Consider the following 26,103-nt stretch of genomic DNA (forward strand, 5'->3'; position numbering starts at 1 on the left):
AAAAAAGTACTCCACCTGATGTCTTCTTCCAATAAAGCCCACAAAATGGCAACAAAAAGGTTGATGCTTGATTTTCTAACAGCTTCCCAGTGGAGTTAACACTTCAGATTCTTTATTCCTCGTAAGGCAACCACTGCATGCATCACCATATATGGGAGCAAGCTATATGGATCTTGACATATGTTGAGCAAGAAACACTGCTTACGCACACAAAATTAATAGTTAACAAATACATAAAGCCATTCATAAAACAGCCGGATCATGAACTGCTCTCACTGGACAATATTCTCCAGGAGCTACTCCATAAACAATGAACCTTTGTTGGATTAAATGGATTTTATATATTAAAAAACACAGGTAAGGTAAAGCCCCCAGATCTAATATTGAACGATCAACTAACAGTACAAGCACCCCAAAGAAACCACAAAATACATCCAGGTTCCTGGAGAAGCTAGCTACGTACCACATCTCCTAGTGCGAGTCGAGGGTGCACCGCCGCTGCCGCCGCCTCACCTCAAGCCGGCCAGACCTTGAATCTCACGGCATCTACGCAGACTGGAAGTCGGGTAAGTCTTCGTCATGATTTGCGAAATGAAGATAAAATTACTGAAGGGAGTGACTGATGTAGACATGAATTGTTGAGTACATTTCTCGAAAAATAATGATGAGTACATTAATTGTGAAATTGTATAATTAGAGCACATCTTGCATAACATATGTGCCAGTTTTGGGTACCGCTCGAGAAAACCGGTTACCGAGCGGTAACCGCGTTTCTCGCTGCCCTTCGATAAATGGGCCTCTCGTGCAAATAAATTCGGCCTTTTCTGAATTTTTTTGTCCGGCCCAGCTAGAGCCCGAGAAGCCACGGCTGCGACGCTGCGTCTCGCTACTCACACACCCAAGCGTGAACCCTAGAAGCCGAAAACGCCAGTCTCTCTCGTCTCTTTCTCCCCAAATCGTTTCCCACAAAAACTTGGCGGCGGCGGCGGCGCCCACTCCACCCCTTGGCTCCCATCCAGCTCCACCGCGGCCGTGCTTTTCCCCCCTCCACGGCCTCCTGGGGCGCTCCCCGTCATGGCCGGTGTTGCAAGGGGGATGGGGCGGGGTGATGGCGACGGAGATGGCAAGCCGTGAACTGTAGGGATGGCTATCGTCGCCGGCGTTCGTGGCGCGGGTCGTGCGTCTATCACCGTCGGTCAAGGCAGAGGGGATGTGTTCCTTCATGGCCAACCGAGCAGATCCGGAGGTAGAGGTCATGGCAATGGCAGTGCGGCCATCCCCGTCGACCGTTCGTCAGGAGGAGGACAATCCACAGGATTCACGGATGACATCAATCGGAGCGGATATGCCACCGGCGGGGCTCGTTATGGTGGCATAAGCAGAGGCCCGGAGGTTCCATTGCCAATTCCAACACCAAAGAAAGGTGATTGCCCTTCAGATTTCAAGATGTTTTTCACTTGACCAGTTATATTTGGTATATTTTATCTCTAATTTCCTGTCCAGTGTGTACTCATTTTGCTTTGCATCAAATGTTATCCAAATTACATGCAAAATCATTACATTGCTTTTGTATTTTTTATTTAAGGTAATGCAAATGATGTAACAAATATATGGTGTCATGGAAAATCGTTGGAAGGAAATGCATGGTCTTGTTCTTATTGTGGGGCTGTTAAACTTGGTGGGGGTGCAACCCGATTCAAGTTGCATCTAGCAGGACTGGGCTCTGAGTGTTACTCTTGCCTGAGTGTGCCTCATCATGTAGTTGCTGTTTTTCGGAAAGGCATTCCGGAGGGAATTGATAGGAGGAGGAAGGCCAAAGAAGGAAAGAAAAGAGTAGTAGATGAGGTCAACCATCTGAACAATCTAGATACATCAATACATATTGATTGTGAATGAGGACGATGAGATACTACGACAGAGCCTACAGAATTCATTACATGAAGATCATGGGAGAACTAGTGGTGTTAGAGGAACTGTAGGCAGCTCAGGGGGTGTCAAAGGGAGCAGCTCAGGTGGTGTCAAAGGGAGCAGCTCAGGTGGTGTCAAAGACTTCTTTAATGTTGATTTGGCATATAGCAGGACTAGGCCGCAGCAGACAATGGAGGTGTGTATTAACAAGGCGGAATATGAATCAAGGATTGGGAAGGCTTGGGCCAAATGGTTTCACGCTAATGACATCCCTGGGCACAAAGCCAATTGTCCATATTTTGTAGGAGCCGTGAAATTGACTCAAGACCTTGGCAAAGGGGTGCCTGCCCCTAAAGGAATAGATATTGATGGAATTTATTTGAATTCCAACTATGAAGAATTGCAGCAGTATGTGGCCAAGTTCAAAGACGATTGGCCCACCTATGGTGTTACTATCATGTCAGATTCGTGGACCGGCCCTTCTCGGATGAGCATTATAAACTTTATGGTGTTCTCCAACAGGCGTATGTATTTCCACAAATCTGTTAATGCCACTGGACACATGCAAAACTCTAAGTTTGTTTATGAGCACATTAAAGAAGTGATCGAAGAGATAGGGCAGGAACATGTTGTCCAGCTTGTGACCGACAATGGCTCTAACTTCAAGAAAGCATGTCTTGATCTTGTCGTCGATTTCCCACACATCACATGGCAGCCATGTGCGGCTCACACAATTAACCTCATGTTAAAGGAGATGGGATGTTTTCCTGAGATTAATACAATGGTCAACAGTTGTAAGAGAATCTGTAGATTCATGTACAATCATTCAACTTTGCATGCTGAAATGCAGAAGCACATAGGTGGAGAGTTGGTGTGACCGAATGCAACAAGGTTTGGAACAAACTTTATGTTCCTAGAAAGCTTTTGGGATAAGCAAGAGAAATTCAAGGTGTGGATGACATCTCCCGAGTGGAAAAATAGTTCATGGAGTTCCGAGGTTGATTATGACTACACATATGATTGTTTGACAAGTAGGAAATGGTGGGATGACGTGAAGATGGTGTTAGATGTAATCGGCCCAATGTATACAATACTTCGATATGCTGATTCACAGAAGCTTGGGTCACTTTCTGGATTTATGACAAAGATGATGCAGGCTAGGCATCACTTGAGTTCTTCTTTTCCTGAAGAATCTCTAGACCAACAGAAGTACCCAAAGGTGGTCGACAAAAGGGTCGAGCATTTATACCAAAATACATTTATGGTTGCAGGTAATAGTTCTTGCTGCCATACTGATGTTATTCTTGCTGCCATAGTACTGCTATTCCTGCTGTCGTAGTATTGTCGCTGCCATATAGTTCTATACAACATGCTAATTATTCTTATTGCTATCATACTTATATTGTCGCTGCCACGAAGTTCTTGATGCCCTGCTATTTTTCCTTGCTGCCATGGTAATAGTTCTTGCTCCATAGTTTTGTTATCCCTGCTGCCATAGTATTGTTGCTGCCATATAGTTCTACTCCCTCCGTTTTTATTTACTTCGCGTATTAGAGTTGACTGAAGTCAAACTTTGTAAAGTTTGACCAAGTTCATAGAAAATAATATAAACATTTACCATAACAAATTTATACTATGTGAAAGTACATTCAATAATAAATCTAATGATATTGATTTGTTATCGTATATGTTAATATTTTTTGTTTATAAAATTCGTCAAAGTTTACAAAGCTTGACTTTGATCAAACTAATACGCGAACTAAATAAAAACGGAGGGAGTACATAACATGCTAATTATTCTTATTGCTATCATACTTATATTGTCGCTGCCATGAAGTTTGTGTGCCCTGCTATCTTTCCTTGCTGACATGGTAATAGTTCTTGCTAGTATTGTACCTGTCATAGTATTGTCACCATCTAATTCTTGCTGCCGTGCTATCTTTCCATTCTAAAGCCGGTGTTCTTGACCCGGAAGGACACTACAAGTATAACTTTGGAACAAGTCTATCACACAAGAGGGCACTCAATGCAGCACTTAGGAAGTTGGCTAGTCCTTCGGAGTTCATTAAAATGATTCCTGGAATTGACATGTATACATTGATTAGGAGTCGAGGGACTAGTCGAGACTAGTCGCTAGACTAGTCTATGAGTCGCATTCTGTGCGTCGACTAGAAATCTCGTGTAGACTAGTTCGTCGAGTCGAGGAGTCGAAGGACTAGTCGTAGACTAGTCGTGCACCTTGAGTCATTCGACTCAATTTTTTTATTTTTTAGGGATTGGGAGGGGATAAGTGAGCCAGCCACCCTGCCCCTTTCCCTCCATTGCTTATGCTCTTCATGGATCTGCACTCCTCTGCTCTGGCCCTTTCCCTCCATTGCTTCTGCTCTCCCTAGATCTGCCCTACGGTCTCCCTCTGCTGCCTTCTGGCTACTGGATCCGCTCGTCCCTCAGGTTGCAATAAGCAAGCAAGCATACTAGCAAAGTAATTTCTCCCTTCTCTTCTTCCCTTCTTTGATTCGATTTTTACCCCCTGTCCTCTTCTTTATTTCGTTTTGTTTGCTTCAGTTTCAAGATCCTTAGGTCTAAAGTGCAATGCCTATGCCGGAAATATCTCAAGTACTGTATTCAGCAGCTGCAGCTCAGACCAATGAGCAATATGATCCATCGAAGGATCCTGCAAGAAGCCAACTAGGAGCAAGGATCCAACATGGAAATATGATTACTGGACTAATCTGCAGGACAAATTGACGCTCCAATGCACTTTCTATAGTATATATTACATATTAATACTAGGTTTTAGTAATTGATTACTGCAAGTTGTGAACTACAGTACCATGTCGACTAGTCTAGCAGTAGTCTAGATTAGTCACGATTAGTCTATGAGTCTCAACCTTCGAACGACTCATCGAATCGTCGACTCGTAAACGTTGCATGTATACCAATACAAGGGGGGCTTTTGAAGGCATGTACCCTCGTAATGCAGCCAGCCAAGTGTCCCCAATTCAGTGGTGGGAAACATTTGGAGATAGTACACCGTTGCTTCAGAAGTACGCTATTCGGATTATCTCTCAATGCACCTCTTCAAGCGGTTGTGAATGAAATTGGAGCACATATGCTTTGGTGCATACACTAGTGAGGAACCGTCTTGGTTTTGAACGGCTGCACAAGATGGTTTTTTGCCACTACAACCTTGGGCTGCGAATCCGCCTAATTCTTGGTGAGCCTAAAGAGAAAGAAGTTGATCCTTGCGCGTTGTTGATGAATACCTCACTCTATGACTATGATAATGAAATCATGGGTTGGTTGGGGCCAACGGATGACTCCATGCCTTCAATGGATGAGAACAATGACTATGATGGTGATGCCTTCAATCCGGTTGTCATAGAGGTGGGAGTGGGACAAAGAAAGAGATCTAGAGCAAGTAGGATGGAAGAGGAGGAAGAGGAGGAAGAGGAAGAAGAGGAGGAACGGGAGGAAGAGGAAGAGGAGGAAGATGAGGAAGAAGGTGATTGCCCTTTAGTTTATATCAACACTATATGAATTTATTTATTAGGTTCAAGTGCTAACTAGTAATTTTTCTAGCTAATAATGATGTGATATTCCCAACAACAATGAACCTTTGTGGAAGTCTACTAGGAAGAGGAGGAAGAGGACGGTAATAATGAAGTGCTAACTTTGTTCGTTTGCTTGCTGCCACCCAAAATTTTGTTTGCTTGCTGCCATCTAATGACATGCATCCATTTATTCTATTTTGAGAACAAATACTATAGACAAATCTGCTTGCTAACAACTTGGCATTTAATTTGCTCACTTGCAGCTTGAGTCTCTGTAAGGGTTGAGGAAGGAGACTTGCAAGTCTAAAAGGAATCGAATGGCCGGTTTGTTGCTTGATGCTATGGAGTATGTAATGCACTGAATTGATGTTGTGGGGCTGCAATATGGATTGTGGACTGAATTTATTTTGTTGTGGGACTGTAATATGGACTATGGACTGAATTTATTTTGTTGTCGGACTGCTATGTGTAGCTTCATGTGAACTTTTAATCTTAAGTCTAGTTTCTAAAGTCTGAACTATGTTTCTGTTGGTCATTATGTTCCTAGATGTGTTGTTGGTCTCTGAAGTATAGTTTGTTGCTATATGTGCTGTGTAAACTTGCTTGATATGCTATATATATAGTAGGCATGCTGTCAAAAATTCAATTTTTTTAGTTTTTGGTCCCAAAAATTTGAGTTCAAAATTTGAAATAAAATTTCATCCGAAATTTTCTCAGAATTTTGCGGTAACCATGGTAACCGCATTTCCCAGTCACCCATGAGAAAAATGACCTCCTCGGTAACCAAATTCTTGGAAGGGAGACCAGAGTGAATTTGAGAGTATAGTTGATTTGTCTCGTGTCAGATCCATAACAATTTTTGGGGAGTGGAAGCCATTCTTCATTTCTGACAAGATGAAGTTGCTGCGGGTGCTGGACTTGGAAGACACTTCAGGTTTGGTTGATCATCATCTCAGTTTACAGGGCGTGCGCGTGCCCCTAAATCGTTAATTTGAGCAACCTAATACAAGTCATATATTACAAAAAATATATCAATATAAACTTCAGATGTTCTATTTTCAAACCGTATAATTTTTGTATTATATAGTTTATATTAAGGTGATAAAATTGGCATGCTTTGTACTTTCGGTGAATGAGGGTCGAGGCAAGTGACCGGACCATAGCCGCCACTCATTGATTACCCCTCTCGTCGCCGCCAGGGCACGTCGTCAGGTAAGACCCGCTTGGCGGCGGCGGGGGGAGGTCCTGATCGGGGCGGCCTGGTAATTAAGGAGGTGTTGGAGGGTTGTCTCAAAGAGATGAAGGTCCAATGGCGCTCTTCGTGAGGTGGTTCTCGGCAGTGGTGTTGGTGGAGCGGAGGTCCCTAAGGATGGGAACAGACATGCGGTGGAGCGGAGCTCCCTGAGTTCCACGCAGTCTAGCTCCTTGTCGTGTGGGGTCTAGGGGGTCTTCTCCGGCTCCTCTGGCTACAATCTTGACTTGAAACTTCTCGAACAATTTTTCCTTGATTTTTTAGTCCCAGAAAAATATTATTTCTTCAAACTCCAAAAACATGTAGAAAACAGCCGGTACCGCACACTGGATTAATATGCTAGTCCAATAAGTCAATATAAAAGTGTGTTGAAATGATGTAATAATGGTATAAACGTAGCATGAACATAGTAAAAAATGTAGCTTAAATGTATTAACAATGCAATGAATTAAATGTGATAATTTAACTTATCAAACAAGCTTTTGGATTTTTTTTTGTTTAACCTACTTACCTCTTGTTTCCTGGCTATTTTTACCAAAAGTTCTAAATAAGAACAAAGTAGCATAGTTCAACAACCACAAACTGGGTTGAAAAAAAGAGACAATCAACTGACCTAGTGATAGTTGAAAGGGTGCATGTATGCATTCCCAGGCAGAGGATTTGTGGCATGCAGGTCTCATGGCACGCAGTCTCTCGGGCATGCTTTAGAATGAATTGCCTTGGTTTTGATGCTATGGAAGTATGTCTTGTCTTGGCTTCGATGCATGCAATAAAATTCTTAAGATTTCGACAAGTAGGGCAATATTCACTTATATGTTTAGAGTACTTGCCTGCTCTTTTACCTGTAGCTAATGAATTCCTGAGAAGTCTCCAAGCAAAAGTTTGGACACGTGGTACCATTTGTTTCTCCTTTCACATTTGGTTGAGTAAATCTATAATGTGTGGTGGAACGATCTTCGGTCTCTGCCTTGGAGGAAGTTGGAGACTATTGAAGCAGTGTTTTTATGCACTTTTGGGAGAAATTTGTCCTGCAGGTGTTAGCTTCCACACTAGAATGTCCTGACCAGCAGTAGTAATAATAGGAGCCTGAAGAATCAAGTCTGCTACCGCCGGACTAAATAAAGAGTTTATTAATTTTGCATTCCAATGCTTTTGTCCAGGAATCCAAAGGTCTTTTACTTGAGCAGGATATGTAAAAGGTTGTTGCTGAATTATGAGATTATCGTGAATATCTTTCCAACCCTCAAACGAAGGTGTGCTCCAAACTGAACTGCTGCCATCTACAATTTGATATGCTATTGCTGAATTGAGTAGTGGTCTTACCTTTAAAATTGTTGTCCAGAAGGCAGATTTCGGTACATTAGATTTGTGCTCTCCATATAGATGTGTCGTGATGGTACTTGGCCATGAGAATTTGAGCTAAATGGCTGTGTGGCTCCTTTGCAAGCCTCCATGCTGCAGAGAGTATAAGCCCTTGATTGATTGCCTGCAAGTTCCTGATACCTAGACCACCAGCTTTTTTATCTGTGCATATATCAGCCCATGCTCTAAGACTAAGACTTTGGTGTTTCGTCTGCTTATACACCTGTCCACCAAAAGTTCCTAATGATAGCCGTTAGTTTGGTGAATAATTTTTTTGAGAAGAGGATATTTGACATGTAGTAGACAGGTATTGAGGCAAACACTGACTTAATTAGAGTGAGTCTAGCTACATGGGATAAACGAATGGCTTTATAGTTGGAAAGCTTTGATCTGAATTTATCATAAACAAAAGCATAGGCTGCAGATCTGTGTTTAGCAGGCAGAATGAGAGGATGCCACAAATGAACAAAGATATTGTCAATATTGGGGGCTGGGAAAATTCTCTTAATATTTTATTTGTCCTGTAGAGGAACATTTTTACTGAAAAGAATACCAGACTTGTTCCAGTTAGGGATTTGACCTGAGTTTTGACAAAATCGATTTAAAATGTTAGAGATAGTTTGAACCTCATGCATGTTAGTTTTGCGGCAAATAATAAGATCATCTGTAAACATCAAAGAGTGAACAGGAGGGTAATTTGGTCCAAGTACAATACCTGTGAGATCATTGGCCCGTAGAGCATTCTGTAGATTCAATGATAGTTCGTTAACTGCAAGGACAAAAAGATATGGCGAAAACGAAGAACCCTGCATGATACCTCTGGAGCTAGTAAATTTCGCATAAGACTGACCATTTATTATAACAGAAAAAGTCGGCGAAGAGATGCAAGCAAGCACAAGTTTTGTGAAATGATTGGGAAGACCTTTGCGTGCAAGAGCCAAAGTAATACAATTCCACTCTATTCGATCAAAAACTTTAGCTAGGTCAATTTTCAACATGAAATCGTGGCTTTTCCAAGATCTAAGAGAGAAGGAATGAGCTATCTTTTGTGCTACAATAATATTGTTGATAATGCGTCTCCCTTCAATAAAATCTTGTTGAGAAGGGTGAATGTAATCAGGGAGATGCAATTTCAGTCTATTTATCAAGGACTTTGCAATAATTTTGTAGATGACATTACATAAGCTAATGGGTCTGAAGTCAGAGGGAAGATGGCAATCTAGTTTTTTTGGGATAAGAGCAATTTGGGTATCGTTGAGATGTGGTGGGAGGATACCTGATTCGTAGAAACTTTTTAACCACCTTTGTTACATCATCTCCTGTCCAGTCCCAAGCTGAAATATAAAAGCCAACATTAAAACCATCTGGTCCTGGCGATGCATTTCTTCTCATTTCCTTGAGTATTCCAAATAATTCCTGCTTGTCCGGTACAGAGTTGGTGAAGTCATCTGCATGATTTTGTATATTCATATTCGGGATATATGTAACATTGTTAGTAGATGTGGATGTGAAGATGGACTGAAAGTAATTAACAAATTCATTTGCAATATCATTTGGATCAAACAAGTCATTGCCATAAGCATCACGGATAGAAACAATACGATTCTGGTCCACTTTGACCGCTGACCAGCCCACGCAATGGCGGAGCCAGCTGGTAGTAATTCTTTTTCTCCATCCTTCTGTTCTAGATCGTTCTTCGGCACAGCCGTGACTATTGCAACGCCTAGACACTAGGCGCTACATGACACTTGTCAGGTGTGTAGCGTCTGAGAGCCAGACGCTGTACAGTGTAGTGTGGCGTCTAATTGTCGGGCGTTACACAAAAGAGTCATCCGGGGATGAATTTTTTTCGTCAATGATTCATTTGTGATATTATTTCGTCCATAGGTTAAATTTATCGTTTTTGCCAAGAATAGAAAGGAGAGAGAGCACCGCAACAGCAGTAACTGGGCACCTAGTGGTTGCTATGATAATTTAATATTGAAGGGCCCACTTCCACTCAGGGCCAGGGGTGCGAGCCCTCTTCGCCGGATCCGGCTTGCCTGCTTCCTCTCCATGCTCCCATCCGTGCTCCCACTTCATCCTACGGTTGTCCTTTTTCTTTTTTCCTTTCTAATCTAATCATCCCCACCCCCCTGATTAGGTGGGTCGGGTCTTATTTTGTTTCAATCAAATCAAGCCACGTATGCGGGAGCACGGATGGGCACACACACGGGGAGCAGGCAAGTCTCGTCCTCTTCGACCTGCCTATGGGCCAGCCCTGGCCCCGCCAACGCGAAGGCACTTCCGACTTTTGGTTCACGTTTGTCATCCTGGTTTTCGGTAATCATCATGATTGGCTAGGTTGTAATTAATGCGAGTTCTAGTTACGTGCGCGCCAGACTTGAGATTCTGCCATGCATGCATACGTCGTTGTTATACGATTGGAGATCCGAGTGCATGCAAACCCGTCTTCCCACCTGTCCCGCGGCTTCTCTTCTGTACACGAAAGTCGCACTGTTTCAGCCGCTTGACCAGCCTCGTCCTCTCTCTCGTCACCTTCTCTGCTCCATTGCAATTTAGCCTGTTTGTACGAATCATCTGTTGAGGTGAGGTCATTTAAGATCAATGTTGAAGCTTAAAAAAATTTAATAACAGCAAATAATTGCTATATACACCTTTCTGGTATTCCAATTCCATTGCACTTCTTCCGCCCCTTGGGAGTTGGGACCTAGTCTCAAAAGTAAAAATATCATGTCCTTTTGCACGGCAGTAACCAAAATTCCTTGTCTGATGGATACCGGACTGTCCTCCTGGTTTCTTACAAGTCTCATATATGGCTGGCAATGGCCTTGGTTTCCGTATTATTCCTTCCAATCTGGACTTGTACCACGAGTTGTGATTCCTTCCATTTTTTCTTCTTTCTCAGCGGTTCTATGATCTTATCTTTATCTTTATCTAATACTCCCTCCGTCCACAAATACTTGCCGAAGAAATGGATAAAAATGGATGTATCTAGAACTAAAATACGTCTAGATACATCAATTTCTTTGACAAGTATTTCCGGACAGTAGGAGTACTAGTAAACATGCCCGTGCAGCGGGCTTGGTTCCTGGCTAGTCCTTTGCCTTGGGCCTGCTATTGCTGGCAGTCGAGCTATGGAAGCCATGCAGCGAATCAGCGACATACGGCTTAGGTCGGCGCCCAGATTGCGGTGGCCACAGAAAATTCTTCATGAGGGTTCGCCTCTCGAGATCTTGTGGCTACTGCGGGTGGCTTGTACCGATGGTGTGGGGTGCAGTTGGAAGGCTTCTTTGTGAGTTTTGGCTGATCGCACTTCGGCCAGTTTGCCTTCGTCGACGAAAGGCAATCTATGGATAATGGCTTGACGCAAAGGATATGGTTGTGCAACGGCGGCGGTGGATTTCTAACCCAGTGCATGTAGTTGCCGGGTTCGCGGAAAAGTGGCGGCGACAACACATAATTGACTTCGACTTGGTGGTGCTTCCCGAGCACCCGGTCTTGAGCTCCATGGTGAAAACCCTAGGTTGACCTGAGGTTATACCAGGCAATGATACCTTGTTGAAGGCATTGCTCGGATGTGCTCTGGACTCGTTCTTCAGGGTGAAAACCTAGATTCTGACATTTGGTTGTTGAATCCGGCAACGACGACGCTTGACCGTCATTCCTTTCTGAAGGTGTTGTTGTTGAAAAACCTCGTTGTCCTTGTGGTGTCAAGACATGGTTGGTGTGGATATGGTTGTTGTTAGTTTGTCGATCATTGTTTTGATCGCTTTGGAGGGTTTTTTATCTCGCTTAATCATAGCTTTGGTCTTGTATGACTTTGCTATTTGCTAGCGTGTTTTTGTGTGTGTTTGCGTTCGTGTTGGCTGTGTGCGTCCTACCTATGCAAAAACCGAGTGTGCTCACTATGTTTGTATTTACTTGATGCTTCATTTTAAGTCAATAAAATTCATCCTTTGTCGGAAAAAAAAAGTAAACATGCCCGTGTGTTGCAACGGAAAAAAAATGATCATCTTCGACACATCTTGTTGCGCAACCGCCAGTTGCTTGCAAACTAGCCCTGCCCACCATCAACACCATTTCATCCCTGTGGCCCATGCAAGTCCTTTGACACGACGCAGAACATGTGGTGCGGCCTTTGCTCTATGCCCACTATTGCAAGGTGAGACATGTCTGTGGTGCCTTTCCAATAGTAATGCACGATGCGGCTCCCCTTCTCCTGCAAGAAGAATGGTCACTCCTCACAAACTCTAGATCATACTACTTCACCATCCTTGTAGCTGTACTAATAGGACGCACTCCATGCACATAAAATATAGAAGAGCCTGCTGGCACAAGCTAAACATACACTAGCCAGCGAGTGGGGACAGACTCGAGATGATAGCTTACATAAAAATGAGGCACCAACGAAAAATGGTCATGGATGTTTTCCTGGTAGCTGCCTGGCTCCCTCAATTTCAGCATGGAATACTAGATTCAGCTCTGACTTTACCAACATTTTCTTTAGAGTTCCCAACCACAAAAGGCAGATTGTCACTGCCATAGTTGAGTCCATTACATAACCTCAAACTTGTAAGGGCATCTCCAGCCGTTGGCCCCCCAGGGGGTGCCTAAAATCGCCGCCTGGGGGTGAGCCGGCACAAAAATTGAGCCTGGGACGAGTTGGTCCCCAGCCGCCGGCTCGAGGGCCACCCCCAGGCACGTTTTAAAATAAAAGAAGTTCGGCGAAGTTCGGCTTAAACACGATAAAATTCCGCCAAACACGATAAATTTTGGCCAAACACAATAAATTTCGGCACATTTCGGTGAAGTTCGCGGATTTTCATTACATAGCACATATACATAAACTAATCTAAAGGAAAAAGTGGCTGAAGTCGCCGCCGTCGCCGCCATCGTCGTCGTCGGCCTTCTCCTCCTTGACGCGGGCGCCCCTGCTGGACCCCTGCCCGGCATCGCCATGGCGGACTGGTGGCGGCGCATCGTCGTCATCGTCGTCGCTGTCGCAGATGACGACAACTCCGCCTTCGTCGCGGCCGCGTCGACGCTCCGCGAAGCGAAGCAGGGTGGCGCGCTGGCGCTCCTTCGCCTTCTCCAGGCGCTCCTTCTCCATCGCTATGGAGTCCCGGCGCGCCCATTCCAGGGCCGCGTCGTCGTCGTCGAGCTCCTCGTCACCGGCACGGCCGGCTCCTTCTTCACCGGCGCGAGCCCCGGCTCCGTCTTCACCGGCGCGCCCCGGCTCCGTCTTTGGCTTGACGAAGCGCGGAGGAGGAGCCGACGAGTTAGCGCGCCGGCCGCCCTCGTTGATGACGATGCCGGCGTTGCGAGTACGCCGACCGAGCGGCGTCTCCGCCGCGGGCTCGGCCTTGACGCCAAGCAGGGCCGGAGTGCCGGAGGCGTGGGATGAAGATCGGGAGGAGGAGGAAGAGGAGGAGGACCCGAACCTCCTTGGCACCCATGGCCCGGCGCGTCGGTGCTGCGCCGGGGCGGCCGCCCTCGCCGGGTACGCAACGGCGGGTCGTTGCCGCCTTCGTGTGCGGCCGGGGACGCCCCACCACAGGTGGCGCCCCTCGCTGTTCTGCCGGCGGCCGACCACCGGCGCGCCGTTGGTGGACGCCAAGCGCTGCTGCTGGCGGCGCTTGAAATACGCGCCCAAGCCGCGTGGTTGTCGGCGGCGTATACCGGGGGAGGGAGAGTTGGGCGTCGGTGAGGGAGGCGCGCACGACCTCGACTTCCTCGGCGAAGTACTTCGGCTTCGCCATGGCGTCAGGCAACGGGGGAATGGGCACTCCCCCGGCGCTGAGCCTCCAGCCCGTCGGCCCGGCGCGCATGTCCGCGGCGCCGGGATGTTCGCCTGGAACAGGAGCCAGGACTCCTGTTCGCGAAGCGAACGGCGGCCGAAGCCGTTGGCCGCCGCCTCGTCTCCGGGGTAGCGTTCCGCCATGGCGACGGGCTCGGGAGAGGTAGAGAGATAGAGGGAGGGGCTGGGCGGCGACGCTCGGGAGAGGTAGGGAGAGGGAGGAGCTGGGCGGCGGCGAGGGGCGGGGCTGGTGTGGGCACAGGCGAGTGCAGGCCACCGGCTATATAGCCGCGTCGCACCCGTGTGTACGCGTGCGAGGGAGGGGAGGCGTCGGCGCGTCGTCCCGTGACGCGCCGCCCATGAGGAATCAATGGCAAGGCTGACCGGCGGCAGCCTTGCCGTTGATTCCCCGCGGGAACCGAGGCCGTTGGGGGAAGACGGGGTGTCGTGCCGCTGACGCGGCGGGCCCGCGGCTGTTTCGCGCCAAAACAGTTCGCCCCGGCTCCCCCGGGCGCGCCGGGTTCGGCCTGGGTCCGCTGGCGCTGTTTTCGGCCCAGGCCGGCGAAAATCGGGCTCCTGGGGGCGCGACTGGGCCGTTTTTTTGGCGCCGGCGCGAAAACATCGCCTGGCGAGGCCTTCCTGGGGGCGCGGCTGGAGATGCCCTAACCAATCTGTGGACTTATAACCCCCCCCCCCCAACCATTGTACAAATGTAACATTACTCCGAGGCTTTTAATATACATGCAGTAGGAACCTTTCCTATTGTCTCATTTATCAAAAAAAAAAAATAGTCCCTCTAGGTTGCAAGCGTGCAGCCTTCACGATCCGACAATACTTCACCGTCCAGAGCTAATTATTATCAGAGAATTAGAGGGAGGAGATTAGAACCACACTGGGCTTTTAATTATGAGGACAAAAGGATTAGCCTGGCTCTAATTAGTTAACTAGGACCAGATAGAACTAAAGGAGGCTCTAAAACTCGTATGTTTAAAGGGTGGAAACCCTCTAGTATATATAAGTTGGAGGGGAGAGGAGGGGCGCCACAAGGGAGGGAAAGTCCCTCCCCTTTGGCCGACCAAGGGAGGAGGAGTTGGCATTTCCTAAACGGCGCCCTCTGCGCCCATTACTGTTGTATGTGCAATCGGGCGCACACCCACGTTTCGCACCTGGGCCGGCCCGCCTTACTCTTTTCTTCCCTTTTTTGTAAAATGTTTCACGTTTCGCACCTGGGCCGGCCCGCCTTACTCTTTTCTTCCCTTTTTTGTAAAATGTTTCAAAAATAGTGCAAAGAGGAGATTCGAACCCTCCACCAAACAGGTTCCGTACAATACGTCAACCACGCTAACCAACAGGGACCGCATCCATTTTATAATTGATAGCATCTTTTATTGTTCTTCAATTAACTGACGTGATTCTGTTTTTTTTGGCCGGTTTTCTTCTGTTTTTTTTTTCTTTTTTTCAATTTCGCGAACTTTTCTCGAGTTCACGAACATTTTTTGTGAATCTTTTTTCAAATCCGATGAATTTTCTTTGAAAATCAATGAACTCCTTTCCAAATGTGATGAACTTTCTTTGAAATCGATCAACTTTTTTCCAAATTGATGAACTTTTTTTGTGAACCTTTTTTGAATTCGTGAACTTCTTTCACCATCGGTGAACTTTTTGCAAATCCGATGAACTTTTTTGTCAGAATCAATGAGCTTTTTAAAATTTTGATGAACTTTTTCAAATTCAATGAACTTTTTTTAAAATTCAATGAACTTTTTAAAATTTAATGAACTTTTTCAAATTCAGTGAACTTTTTTCAAATTCAATGAACTTTTTCTTTAAATTTGATTAACTTTTTTCAAATTCAATGAATTTTTTTAAAATTCGATGAACTATTTTCAATTTTGATGAACTTTTTCCAAATTCGATGAACTTTTTTCAATTTTGTGAACTTTTTTCTATACGGATGAACCTTTTTCCACATCAATGAACTTTTTTCAATCTGCACTATTTATGAGTTCTTTTTCGGAATTTATATTTAAAAAAATCTATACAGCATATATATGTTATCTGCAGTATTGAATGGGTTAAATAGTACAGATTCCTGGTAGCAAACAAAACGTCGTGTCTGGTCTACTGGCTGCCATGGCGGAGTATTACTCTATGGGTGCCGGCATCGATTCCTCGTGTGCAGGGAATTTTTTGTTTGCGTTTGTTTTTCCAGCAAGGGTTAAATAGTACAGATTCCTCGTGGTGGGCCGGTCATCAGTGCTGCGACCACTATTATACACTCCAGTTACGGCACACCACTCGCCATGGAAAGCAGCGAGCCTTTTCTTGGTCCTTTGCCACTCCATCTTCAACTGATTCCGGTCTCTTTTCCGGTTACTTGGTGTCGTACTGTTGTATAGAGCAGCAATGTCATCCTAAAACTGCTCACCCTTCTTTCCGTTTCCATCGATGGGATCAAGTGAACACTCCAGCCAAGCACTTGCCTACATTATGAACATTTTTAATTTAGTTGAGCCCAACAAACAACAAGAATTTACATGCACGTAACAAAGATTTGAGTAAAAAAATCTTTACCAGTCTAACTTCTTCCTCTGGTGTATATGGCAGACGTTGGGCAGTCCTTTCTCCCGATTTATCGTCATCTACATTGATGACTTTCCTTCTCCTTTTGGAAGATGTCGAATTAACTTTGGCGGGAGCAGACCGAGCTGCAACTTTAGGGTGTGGTGGCGGCGGTGGTGTTGAAAAGGAATCATGTGGGGGAGTACCAACAAAGTGCAAATTCTCCATATTTTGGTGCCCTTGTTCATGATGGTGTGTTGGCGGAGGTCGGAAATTATAAGGGTGCATTGGCGGGAACTGTCCAAAACTTAGCAAGGCTTCAGGTGCAGTGGTATACACTGGCCTCCTGTTACAAATATGAGAACTCATGAGCATAATACTGCTCCATTTGAATGAACTATATTACAAATCCTAAAAATGATAATCCAGAACTCTAGTCACCAGGTAAGAACAGTGCTTCTGCTATAGATTTTGGAAGACTACCATGTTGGGACTCAATCTAGTTAAGTGAATCTCACACCAAATTATTTTACCTAGTCTCTGCTAGTTAACTGAATCTAGTCTCTGCTAATCTAGTACAAAATGCATCTGAAAATATCAAGCAAGCAACGACCTGAGCATAGCTACAGACTTGGGAATATCTGCTTGAACACGTACAACTGCTGAATCAGGAACTCCACAAGCAGAACGCAAAATAGTAATTGCCAAGCGATGCAAATGCGAGCTAAGAAACTGCAGTTGCTGCAGAGAACTGTACCATGTATTCAACAAGGGGTTGGCAGAGGAGGTCTCCATGACATGGGGGTACAAGTGCGGTGGCGTTGAGGGGTTGGCGGCGGAGCTCGGCGAGGCGCCGGGGTAGATGAGCGGCTGTTGCGAGGGGTTAGCATGCGAGCTTGCCGGGGCGCCGGGGAAGTGATGTGGTGGCGAGGTCGCCGACGACCGGGCCGGCGCTGCCTCCTTGCGGGCACCAGATTTAGCCATGATTCGGGTGGCTCCCCGGTTGGAGCCGCCGCCGCCCGTAGCTGCCGTTGGCCGACGAGACGGAGAGGGAGGCGAGGGTAGATGGAGGCGGCCGGGAGGGAGATGGATGGAGGCCCCGAACGCAAAGGAAAGGGACGGGCTCTTTTTTTTAAGCGACGCAGCCACACTGGATCGATTTGGCATTAAAGACGTCTCGTGCTGTGCGCTATGTTACGGTAACCAAATAGGTTACTCTAAGTTACTCTCTCTTCATTAATCCAGTGCCACGTAAGCGAAATTGCTGATCTGGACTCTAAGTTACTACTTAAGTTACCCCCACTATGACCAGCCTAACATAATATGTTACTATAACATAGCGCTTCCCGAGACAAAATGAGTCTATGAGCTAATAGATGAAGCAATTTATGACACTAGTACTATGTTACTTTGCACTATGGAGATAGTAACTTAGACTAGTGTCATATGCATGACACTAGTCTAAGTTACTCCCCACTATGACCAGCCTAACTTCCATCCCGGATACCAAGGAGAGCCCTGCTCGAATTATGTTCGACAAATTTGCCCCTTCTTTTGACAGGATTAGATGCATGCAACAGCCGACAGATAACTAGGAAAGTCGCACCTGTTTGCATGCAACAGCCCACCGGCCAATACTAGGAGAGCAGTTAACGCATGCCTTGGTGAGTTGCATGCAGCGGCGCACCAAACGAGGAGAGAAGGCGGATAACTAGCAAAGGGATTAACACGCACACGGACTCCTCCAGTGCATGTGATGCGGTAGATGAGGGGTAGACTGGGAAAGTGTAGAAGCAAAAGCGGAACACGCAGAGCAATGCGGAAAAATGAAAAAAAAAAAGTTATGCACAGAGTAAAACGGATCGGAGGGAGTACCTTGCATGATGTGGGTGCCTTCTTCGTTCAAAAAGTCGCCGTCTTGACTGTACTCTCTTTGTTGGCAGGACCGTCAGGAGCAGTTTAAACCTCCATACTTTCACATGATTAGCCACAAAATGAAACATAACCATTATGTAAATAGCTAGTGAGTGTCAAAACTGAAAAATAAACTACTACCTCTCTCTCAGTTTACAGGGCGTGCACGTGCCCCTAGATCGTTAATTTGAGCAACCTAATACAAGTCATATATTACAAAAAATATATCAATATAAACTTCAGATGTTCTATTTTCAAACCGTATAATTTTTGTATTATATAGTTTATATTAAGATGATAAAATTGGCAACCTAGATATACGCGTAGGACTTGTAAACTGAAACGGAGGTAGTACACCTAGTCGACCAATAATTAAGCCACAAGATAACAGTATATGTATCTAATTTAGGTATAGTAGTAAACTAATCACATTGGATTTTTTTTCTGTGAAATGGATCATGTATATTATGTGAATTAAATTCATCGGAAGTACAAAGCACCTCCAATATATAATAAAAATCACACGAGACTCTTTATTTACTACTCCCTCCGTCCCAAAATATGTGTCTCAACTTATTTTGTGACGAAGGGAGTACTACAAAAGTAAGGCAGATCTCTTGTAGAGTACAAAATATTGTATTAGTACAATATACAACAGTAACATGTACACAAAAGATTGACAATCTCTAAAGCCCTAAAGAGTCACGTCGGAACAACTTTTTAAAAATGCAATCTCTAGTGTGCAGTTAGTAGGATTATATCTTAAGTACTCCCCCTGATTCGAAAAAAAAAGTACTCCACCTGATGTCTTCTTCCAATAAAGCCCACAAAATGGCAACAAAAAGGTTGATGCTTGATTTTCTAACAGCTTCCCAGTGGAGTTAACACTTCAGATTCTTTATTCCTCGTAAGGCAACCACTGCATGCATCACCATATATGGGAGCAAGCTATATGGATCTTGACATATGTTGAGCAAGAAACACTGCTTACGCACACAAAATTAATAGTTAACAAATACATAAAGCCATTCATAAAACAGCCGGATCATGAACTGCTCTCACTGGACAATATTCTCCAGGAGCTACTCCATAAACAATGAACCTTTGTTGGATTAAATGGATTTTATATATTAAAAAACACAGGTAAGGTAAAGCCCCCAGATCTAATATTGAACGATCAACTAACAGTACAAGCACCCCAAAGAAACCACAAAATACATCCAGGTTCCTGGAGAAGCTAGCTACGTACCACATCTCCTAGTGCGAGTCGAGGGTGCACCGCCGCTGCCGCCGCCTCACCTCAAGCCGGCCAGACCTTGAATCTCACGGCATCTACGCAGACTGGAAGTCGGGTAAGTCTTCGTCATGATTTGCGAAATGAAGATAAAATTACTGAAGGGAGTGACTGATGTAGACATGAATTGTTGAGTACATTTCTCGAAAAATAATGATGAGTACATTAATTGTGAAATTGTATAATTAGAGCACATCTTGCATAACATATGTGCCAGTTTTGGGTACCGCTCGAGAAAACCGGTTACCGAGCGGTAACCGCGTTTCTCGCTGCCCTTCGATAAATGGGCCTCTCGTGCAAATAAATTCGGCCTTTTTTGAATTTTTTTGTCCGGCCCAGCTAGAGCCCGAGAAGCCACGGCTGCGACGCTGCGTCTCGCTACTCACACACCCAAGCGTGAACCCTAGAAGCCGAAAACGCCAGTCTCTCTCGTCTCTTTCTCCCCAAATCGTTTCCCACAAAAACTTGGCGGCGGCGGCGGCGCCCACTCCACCCCTTGGCTCCCATCCAGCTCCACCGCGGCCGTGCTTTTCCCCCCTCCACGGCCTCCTGGGGCGCTCCCCGTCATGGCCGGTGTTGCAAGGGGGATGGGGCGGGGTGATGGCGACGGAGATGGCAAGCCGTGAACTGTAGGGATGGCTATCGTCGCCGGCGTTCGTGGCGCGGGTCGTGCGTCTATCACCGTCGGTCAAGGCAGAGGGGATGTGTTCCTTCATGGCCAACCGAGCAGATCCGGAGGTAGAGGTCATGGCAATGGCAGTGCGGCCATCCCCGTCGACCGTTCGTCAGGAGGAGGACAATCCACAGGATTCACGGATGACATCAATCGGAGCAGATATGCCACCGGCGGGGCTCGTTATGGTGGCATAAGCAGAGGCCCGGAGGTTCCATTGCCAATTCCAACACCAAAGAAAGGTGATTGCCCTTCAGATTTCAAGATGTTTTTCACTTGACCAGTTATATTTGGTATATTTTATCTCTAATTTCCTGTCCAGTGTGTACTCATTTTGCTTTGCATCAAATGTTATCCAAATTACATGCAAAATCATTACATTGCTTTTGTATTTTTTATTTAAGGTAATGCAAATGATGTAACAAATATATGGTGTCATGGAAAATCGTTGGAAGGAAATGCATGGTCTTGTTCTTATTGTGGGGTTGTTAAACTTGGTGGGGGTGCAACCCGATTCAAGTTGCATCTAGCAGGACTGGGCTCTGAGTGTTACTCTTGCCTGAGTGCGCCTCATCATGTAGTTGCTGTTTTTCGGAAAGGCATTCCGGAGGGAATTGATAGGAGGAGGAAGGCCAAAGAAGGAAAGAAAAGAGTAGTAGATGAGGTCAACCATCTGAACAATCTAGATACATCAATACATATTGATTGTGAATGAGGACGATGAGATACTACGACAGAGCCTACAGAATTCATTACATGAAGATCATGGGAGAACTAGTGGTGTTAGAGGAACTGTAGGCAGCTCAGGGGGTGTCAAAGGGAGCAGCTCAGGTGGTGTCAAAGGGAGCAGCTCAGGTGGTGTCAAAGACTTCTTTAATGTTGATTTGGCATATAGCAGGACTAGGCCGCAGCAGACAATGGAGGTGTGTATTAACAAGGCGGAATATGAATCAAGGATTGGGAAGGCTTGGGCCAAATGGTTTCACGCTAATGACATCCCTGGGCACAAAGCCAATTGTCCATATTTAGAAAGGAGCCGTGAAATTGACTCAAGACCTTGGCAAAGGGGTGCCTGCCCCTAAAGGAATAGATATTGATGGAATTTATTTGAATTCCAACTATGAAGAATTGCAGCAGTATGTGGCCAAGTTCAAAGACGATTGGCCCACCTATGGTGTTACTATCATGTCAGATTCGTGGACCGGCCCTTCTCGGATGAGCATTATAAACTTTATGGTGTTCTCCAACAGGCGTATGTATTTCCACAAATCTGTTAATGCCACTGGACACATGCAAAACTCTAAGTTTGTTTATGAGCACATTAAAGAAGTGGTCGAAGAGATAGGGCAGGAACATGTTGTCCAGCTTGTGACCGACAATGGCTCTAACTTCAAGAAAGCATGTCTTGATCTTGTCGTCGATTTCCCACACATCACATGGCAGCCATGTGCGGCTCACACAATTAACCTCATGTTAAAGGAGATGGGATGTTTTCCTGAGATTAATACAATGGTCAACAGTTGTAAGAGAATCTGTAGATTCATGTACAATCATTCAACTTTGCATGCTGAAATGCAGAAGCACATAGGTGGAGAGTTGGTGTGACCGAATGCAACAAGGTTTGGAACAAACTTTATGTTCCTAGAAAGCTTTTGGGATAAGCAAGAGAAATTCAAGGTGTGGATGACATCTCCCGAGTGGAAAAATAGTTCATGGAGTTCCGAGGTTGATTATGACTACACATATGATTGTTTGACAAGTAGGAAATGGTGGGATGACGTGAAGATGGTGTTAGATGTAATCGGCCCAATGTATACAATACTTCGATATGCTGATTCACAGAAGCTTGGGTCACTTTCTGGATTTATGACAAAGATGATGCAGGCTAGGCATCACTTGAGTTCTTCTTTTCCTGAAGAATCTCTAGACCAACAGAAGTACCCAAAGGTGGTCGACAAAAGGGTCGAGCATTTATACCAAAATACATTTATGGTTGCAGGTAATAGTTCTTGCTGCCATACTGATGTTATTCTTGCTGCCATAGTACTGCTATTCCTGCTGTCGTAGTATTGTCGCTGCCATATAGTTCTATACAACATGCTAATTATTCTTATTGCTATCATACTTATATTGTCGCTGCCACGAAGTTCTTGATGCCCTGCTATTTTTCCTTGCTGCCATGGTAATAGTTCTTGCTCCATAGTTTTGTTATCCCTGCTGCCATAGTATTGTTGCTGCCATATAGTTCTACTCCCTCCGTTTTTATTTACTTCGCGTATTAGAGTTGACTGAAGTCAAACTTCGTAAAGTTTGACCAAGTTCATAGAAAATAATATAAACATTTACCATAACAAATTTATACTATGTGAAAGTACATTCAATAATAAATCTAATGATATTGATTTGTTATCGTATATGTTAATATTTTTTGTTTATAAAATTCGTCAAAGTTTACAAAGCTTGACTTTGATCAAACTAATACGCGAACTAAATAAAAACGGAGGGAGTACATAACATGCTAATTATTCTTATTGCTATCATACTTATATTGTCGCTGCCATGAAGTTTGTGTGCCCTGCTATCTTTCCTTGCTGACATGGTAATAGTTCTTGCTAGTATTGTACCTGTCATAGTATTGTCACCATCTAATTCTTGCTGCCGTGCTATCTTTCCATTCTAAAGCCGGTGTTCTTGACCCGGAAGGACACTACAAGTATAACTTTGGAACAAGTCTATCACACAAGAGGGCACTCAATGCAGCACTTAGGAAGTTGGCTAGTCCTTCGGAGTTCATTAAAATGATTCCTGGAATTGACATGTATACATTGATTAGGAGTCGAGGGACTAGTCGAGACTAGTCGCTAGACTAGTCTATGAGTCGCATTCTGTGCGTCGACTAGAAATCTCGTGTAGACTAGTTCGTCGAGTCGAGGAGTCGAAGGACTAGTCGTAGACTAGTCGTGCACCTTGAGTCATTCGACTCAATTTTTTTATTTTTTAGGGATTGGGAGGGGATAAGTGAGCCAGCCACCCTGCCCCTTTCCCTCCATTGCTTATGCTCTTCATGGATCTGCACTCCTCTGCTCTGGCCCTTTCCCTCCATTGCTTCTGCTCTCCCTAGATCTGCCCTACGGTCTCCCTCTGCTGCCTTCTGGCTACTGGATCCGCTCGTCCCTCAGGTTGCAATAAGCAAGCAAGCATACTAGCAAAGTAATTTCTCCCTTCTCTTCTTCCCTTCTTTGATTCGATTTTTACCCCCTGTCCTCTTCTTTATTTCGTTTTGTTTGCTTCAGTTTCAAGATCCTTAGGTCTAAAGTGCAATGCCTATGCCGGAAATATCTCAAGTACTGTATTCAGCAGCTGCAGCTCAGACCAATGAGCAATATGATCCATCGAAGGATCCTGCAAGAAGCCAACTAGGAGCAAGGATCCAACATGGAAATATGATTACTGGACTAATCTGCAGGACAAATTGACGCTCCAATGCACTTTCTATAGTATATATTACATATTAATACTAGGTTTTAGTAATTGATTACTGCAAGTTGTGAACTACAGTACCATGTCGACTAGTCTAGCAGTAGTCTAGATTAGTCACGATTAGTCTATGAGTCTCAACCTTCGAACGACTCATCGAATCGTCGACTCGTAAACGTTGCATGTATACCAATACAAGGGGGGCTTTTGAAGGCATGTACCCTCGTAATGCAGCCAGCCAAGTGTCCCCAATTCAGTGGTGGGAAACATTTGGAGATAGTACACCGTTGCTTCAGAAGTACGCTATTCGGATTATCTCTCAATGCACCTCTTCAAGCGGTTGTGAATGAAATTGGAGCACATATGCTTTGGTGCATACACTAGTGAGGAACCGTCTTGGTTTTGAACGGCTGCACAAGATGGTTTTTTGCCACTACAACCTTGGGCTGCGAATCCGCCTAATTCTTGGTGAGCCTAAAGAGAAAGAAGTTGATCCTTGCGCGTTGTTGATGAATACCTCACTCTATGACTGTGATAATGAAATCATGGGTTGGTTGGGGCCAACGGATGACTCCATGCCTTCAATGGATGAGAACAATGACTATGATGGTGATGCCTTCAATCCGGTTGTCATAGAGGTGGGAGTGGGACAAAGAAAGAGATCTAGAGCAAGTAGGATGGAAGAGGAGGAAGAGGAGGAAGAGTAAGAAGAGGAGGAACGGGAGGAAGAGGAAGAGGAGGAAGATGAGGAAGAAGGTGATTGCCCTTTAGTTTATATCAACACTATATGAATTTATTTATTAGGTTCAAGTGCTAACTAGTAATTTTTCTAGCTAATAATGATGTGATATTCCCAACAACAATGAACCTTTGTGGAAGTCTACTAGGAAGAGGAGGAAGAGGACGGTAATAATGAAGTGCTAACTTTGTTCGTTTGCTTGCTGCCACCCAAAATTTTGTTTGCTTGCTGCCATCTAATGACATGCATCCATTTATTCTATTTTGAGAACAAATACTATAGACAAATGTGCTTGCTAACAACTTGGCATTTAATTTGCTCACTTGCAGCTTGAGTCTCTGTAAGGGTTGAGGAAGGAGACTTGCAAGTCTAAAAGGAATCGAATGGCCGGTTTGTTGCTTGATGCTATGGAGTATGTAATGCACTGAATTGATGTTGTGGGGCTGCAATATGGATTGTGGACTGAATTTATTCTGTTGTGGGACTGTAATATGGACTATGGACTGAATTTATTTTGTTGTCGGACTGCTATGTGTAGCTTCATGTGAACTTTTAATCTTAAGTCTAGTTTCTAAAGTCTGAACTATGTTTCTGTTGGTCATTATGTTCCTAGATGTGTTGTTGGTCTCTGAAGTATAGTTTGTTGCTATATGTGCTGTGTAAACTTGCTTGATATGCTATATATATAGTAGGCATGCTGTCAAAAATTCAATTTTTTTAGTTTTTGGTCCCAAAAATTTGAGTTCAAAATTTGAAATAAAATTTCATCCGAAATTTTCTCAGAATTTTGCGGTAACCGTGGTAACCGCATTTCCCAGTCACCCATGAGAAAAATGACCTCCTCGGTAACCAAATTCTTGGAAGGGAGACCAGAGTGAATTTGAGAGTATAGTTGATTTGTCTCGTGTCAGATCCATAACAATTTTTGGGGAGTGGAAGCCATTCTTCATTTCTGACAAGATGAAGTTGCTGCGGGTGCTGGACTTGGAAGACACTTCAGGTCTGGTTGATCATCATCTCAGTTTACAGGGCGTGCGCGTGCCCCTAAATCGTTAATTTGAGCAACCTAATACAAGTCATATATTACAAAAAATATATCAATATAAACTTCAGATGTTCTATTTTCAAACCGTATAATTTTTGTATTATATAGTTTATATTAAGGTGATAAAATTGGCATGCTTTGTACTTTCGGTGAATGAGGGTCGAGGCAAGTGACCGGACCATAGCCGCCACTCATTGATTACCCCTCTCGTCGCCGCCAGGGCACGTCGTCAGGTAAGACCCGCTTGGCGGCGGCGGGGGGAGGTCCTGATCGGGGCGGCCTGGTAATTAAGGAGGTGTCGGAGGGTTGTCTCAAAGAGATGAAGGTCCAATGGCGCTCTTCGTGAGGTGGTTCTCGGCAGTGGTGTTGGTGGAGCGGAGGTCCCTAAGGATGGGAACAGACATGCGGTGGAGCGGAGCTCCCTGAGTTCCACGCAGTCTAGCTCCTTGTCGTGTGGGGTCTAGGGGGTCTTCTCCGGCTCCTCTGGCTACAATCTTGACTTGAAACTTCTCGAACAATTTTT

At 44.9% G+C, this 26,103-nt stretch overlaps 1 protein-coding gene and 1 long non-coding RNA gene across 3 annotated transcripts; both read left to right on the plus strand.

Moving 5' to 3' along the window:
- Window positions 1–942: 942 nt before the first annotated feature.
- On the plus strand, window positions 943–5,888 carry LOC123151673 (uncharacterized). Its single transcript, XR_006475759.1, has 3 exons — window positions 943–1,423; window positions 1,586–3,179; window positions 5,726–5,888. It is a non-coding gene; the product is annotated as an uncharacterized lncRNA (long non-coding RNA).
- Window positions 5,889–20,080: 14,192 nt separating this feature from the next.
- Window positions 20,081–24,960, plus strand: LOC123151860 (uncharacterized). 2 transcript variants are annotated; one of them, XR_006475898.1, is made up of 3 exons: window positions 20,081–20,561; window positions 20,724–22,318; window positions 24,865–24,960. XR_006475898.1 is itself a non-coding variant. In XM_044571503.1 (2 exons), exons 1-2 carry the CDS (start codon window positions 20,282–20,284, stop codon window positions 21,032–21,034), a joined length of 591 nt encoding a protein of 196 aa, XP_044427438.1. In that variant the 5' UTR covers window positions 20,081–20,281; the 3' UTR covers window positions 21,035–22,559. The 2 variants fall into 2 exon arrangements, 1 of the variants encoding a protein (XP_044427438.1); XM_044571503.1 differs by lacking the exon at window positions 24,865–24,960 and having other exon boundaries at window positions 20,724–22,559.
- Window positions 24,961–26,103: the final 1,143 nt, after the last annotated feature.

Source organism: Triticum aestivum, chromosome 7A (genome assembly GCF_018294505.1).
Source record: "Triticum aestivum cultivar Chinese Spring chromosome 7A, IWGSC CS RefSeq v2.1, whole genome shotgun sequence".
NCBI classification, from domain to species: domain Eukaryota; kingdom Viridiplantae; phylum Streptophyta; class Magnoliopsida; order Poales; family Poaceae; genus Triticum; species Triticum aestivum.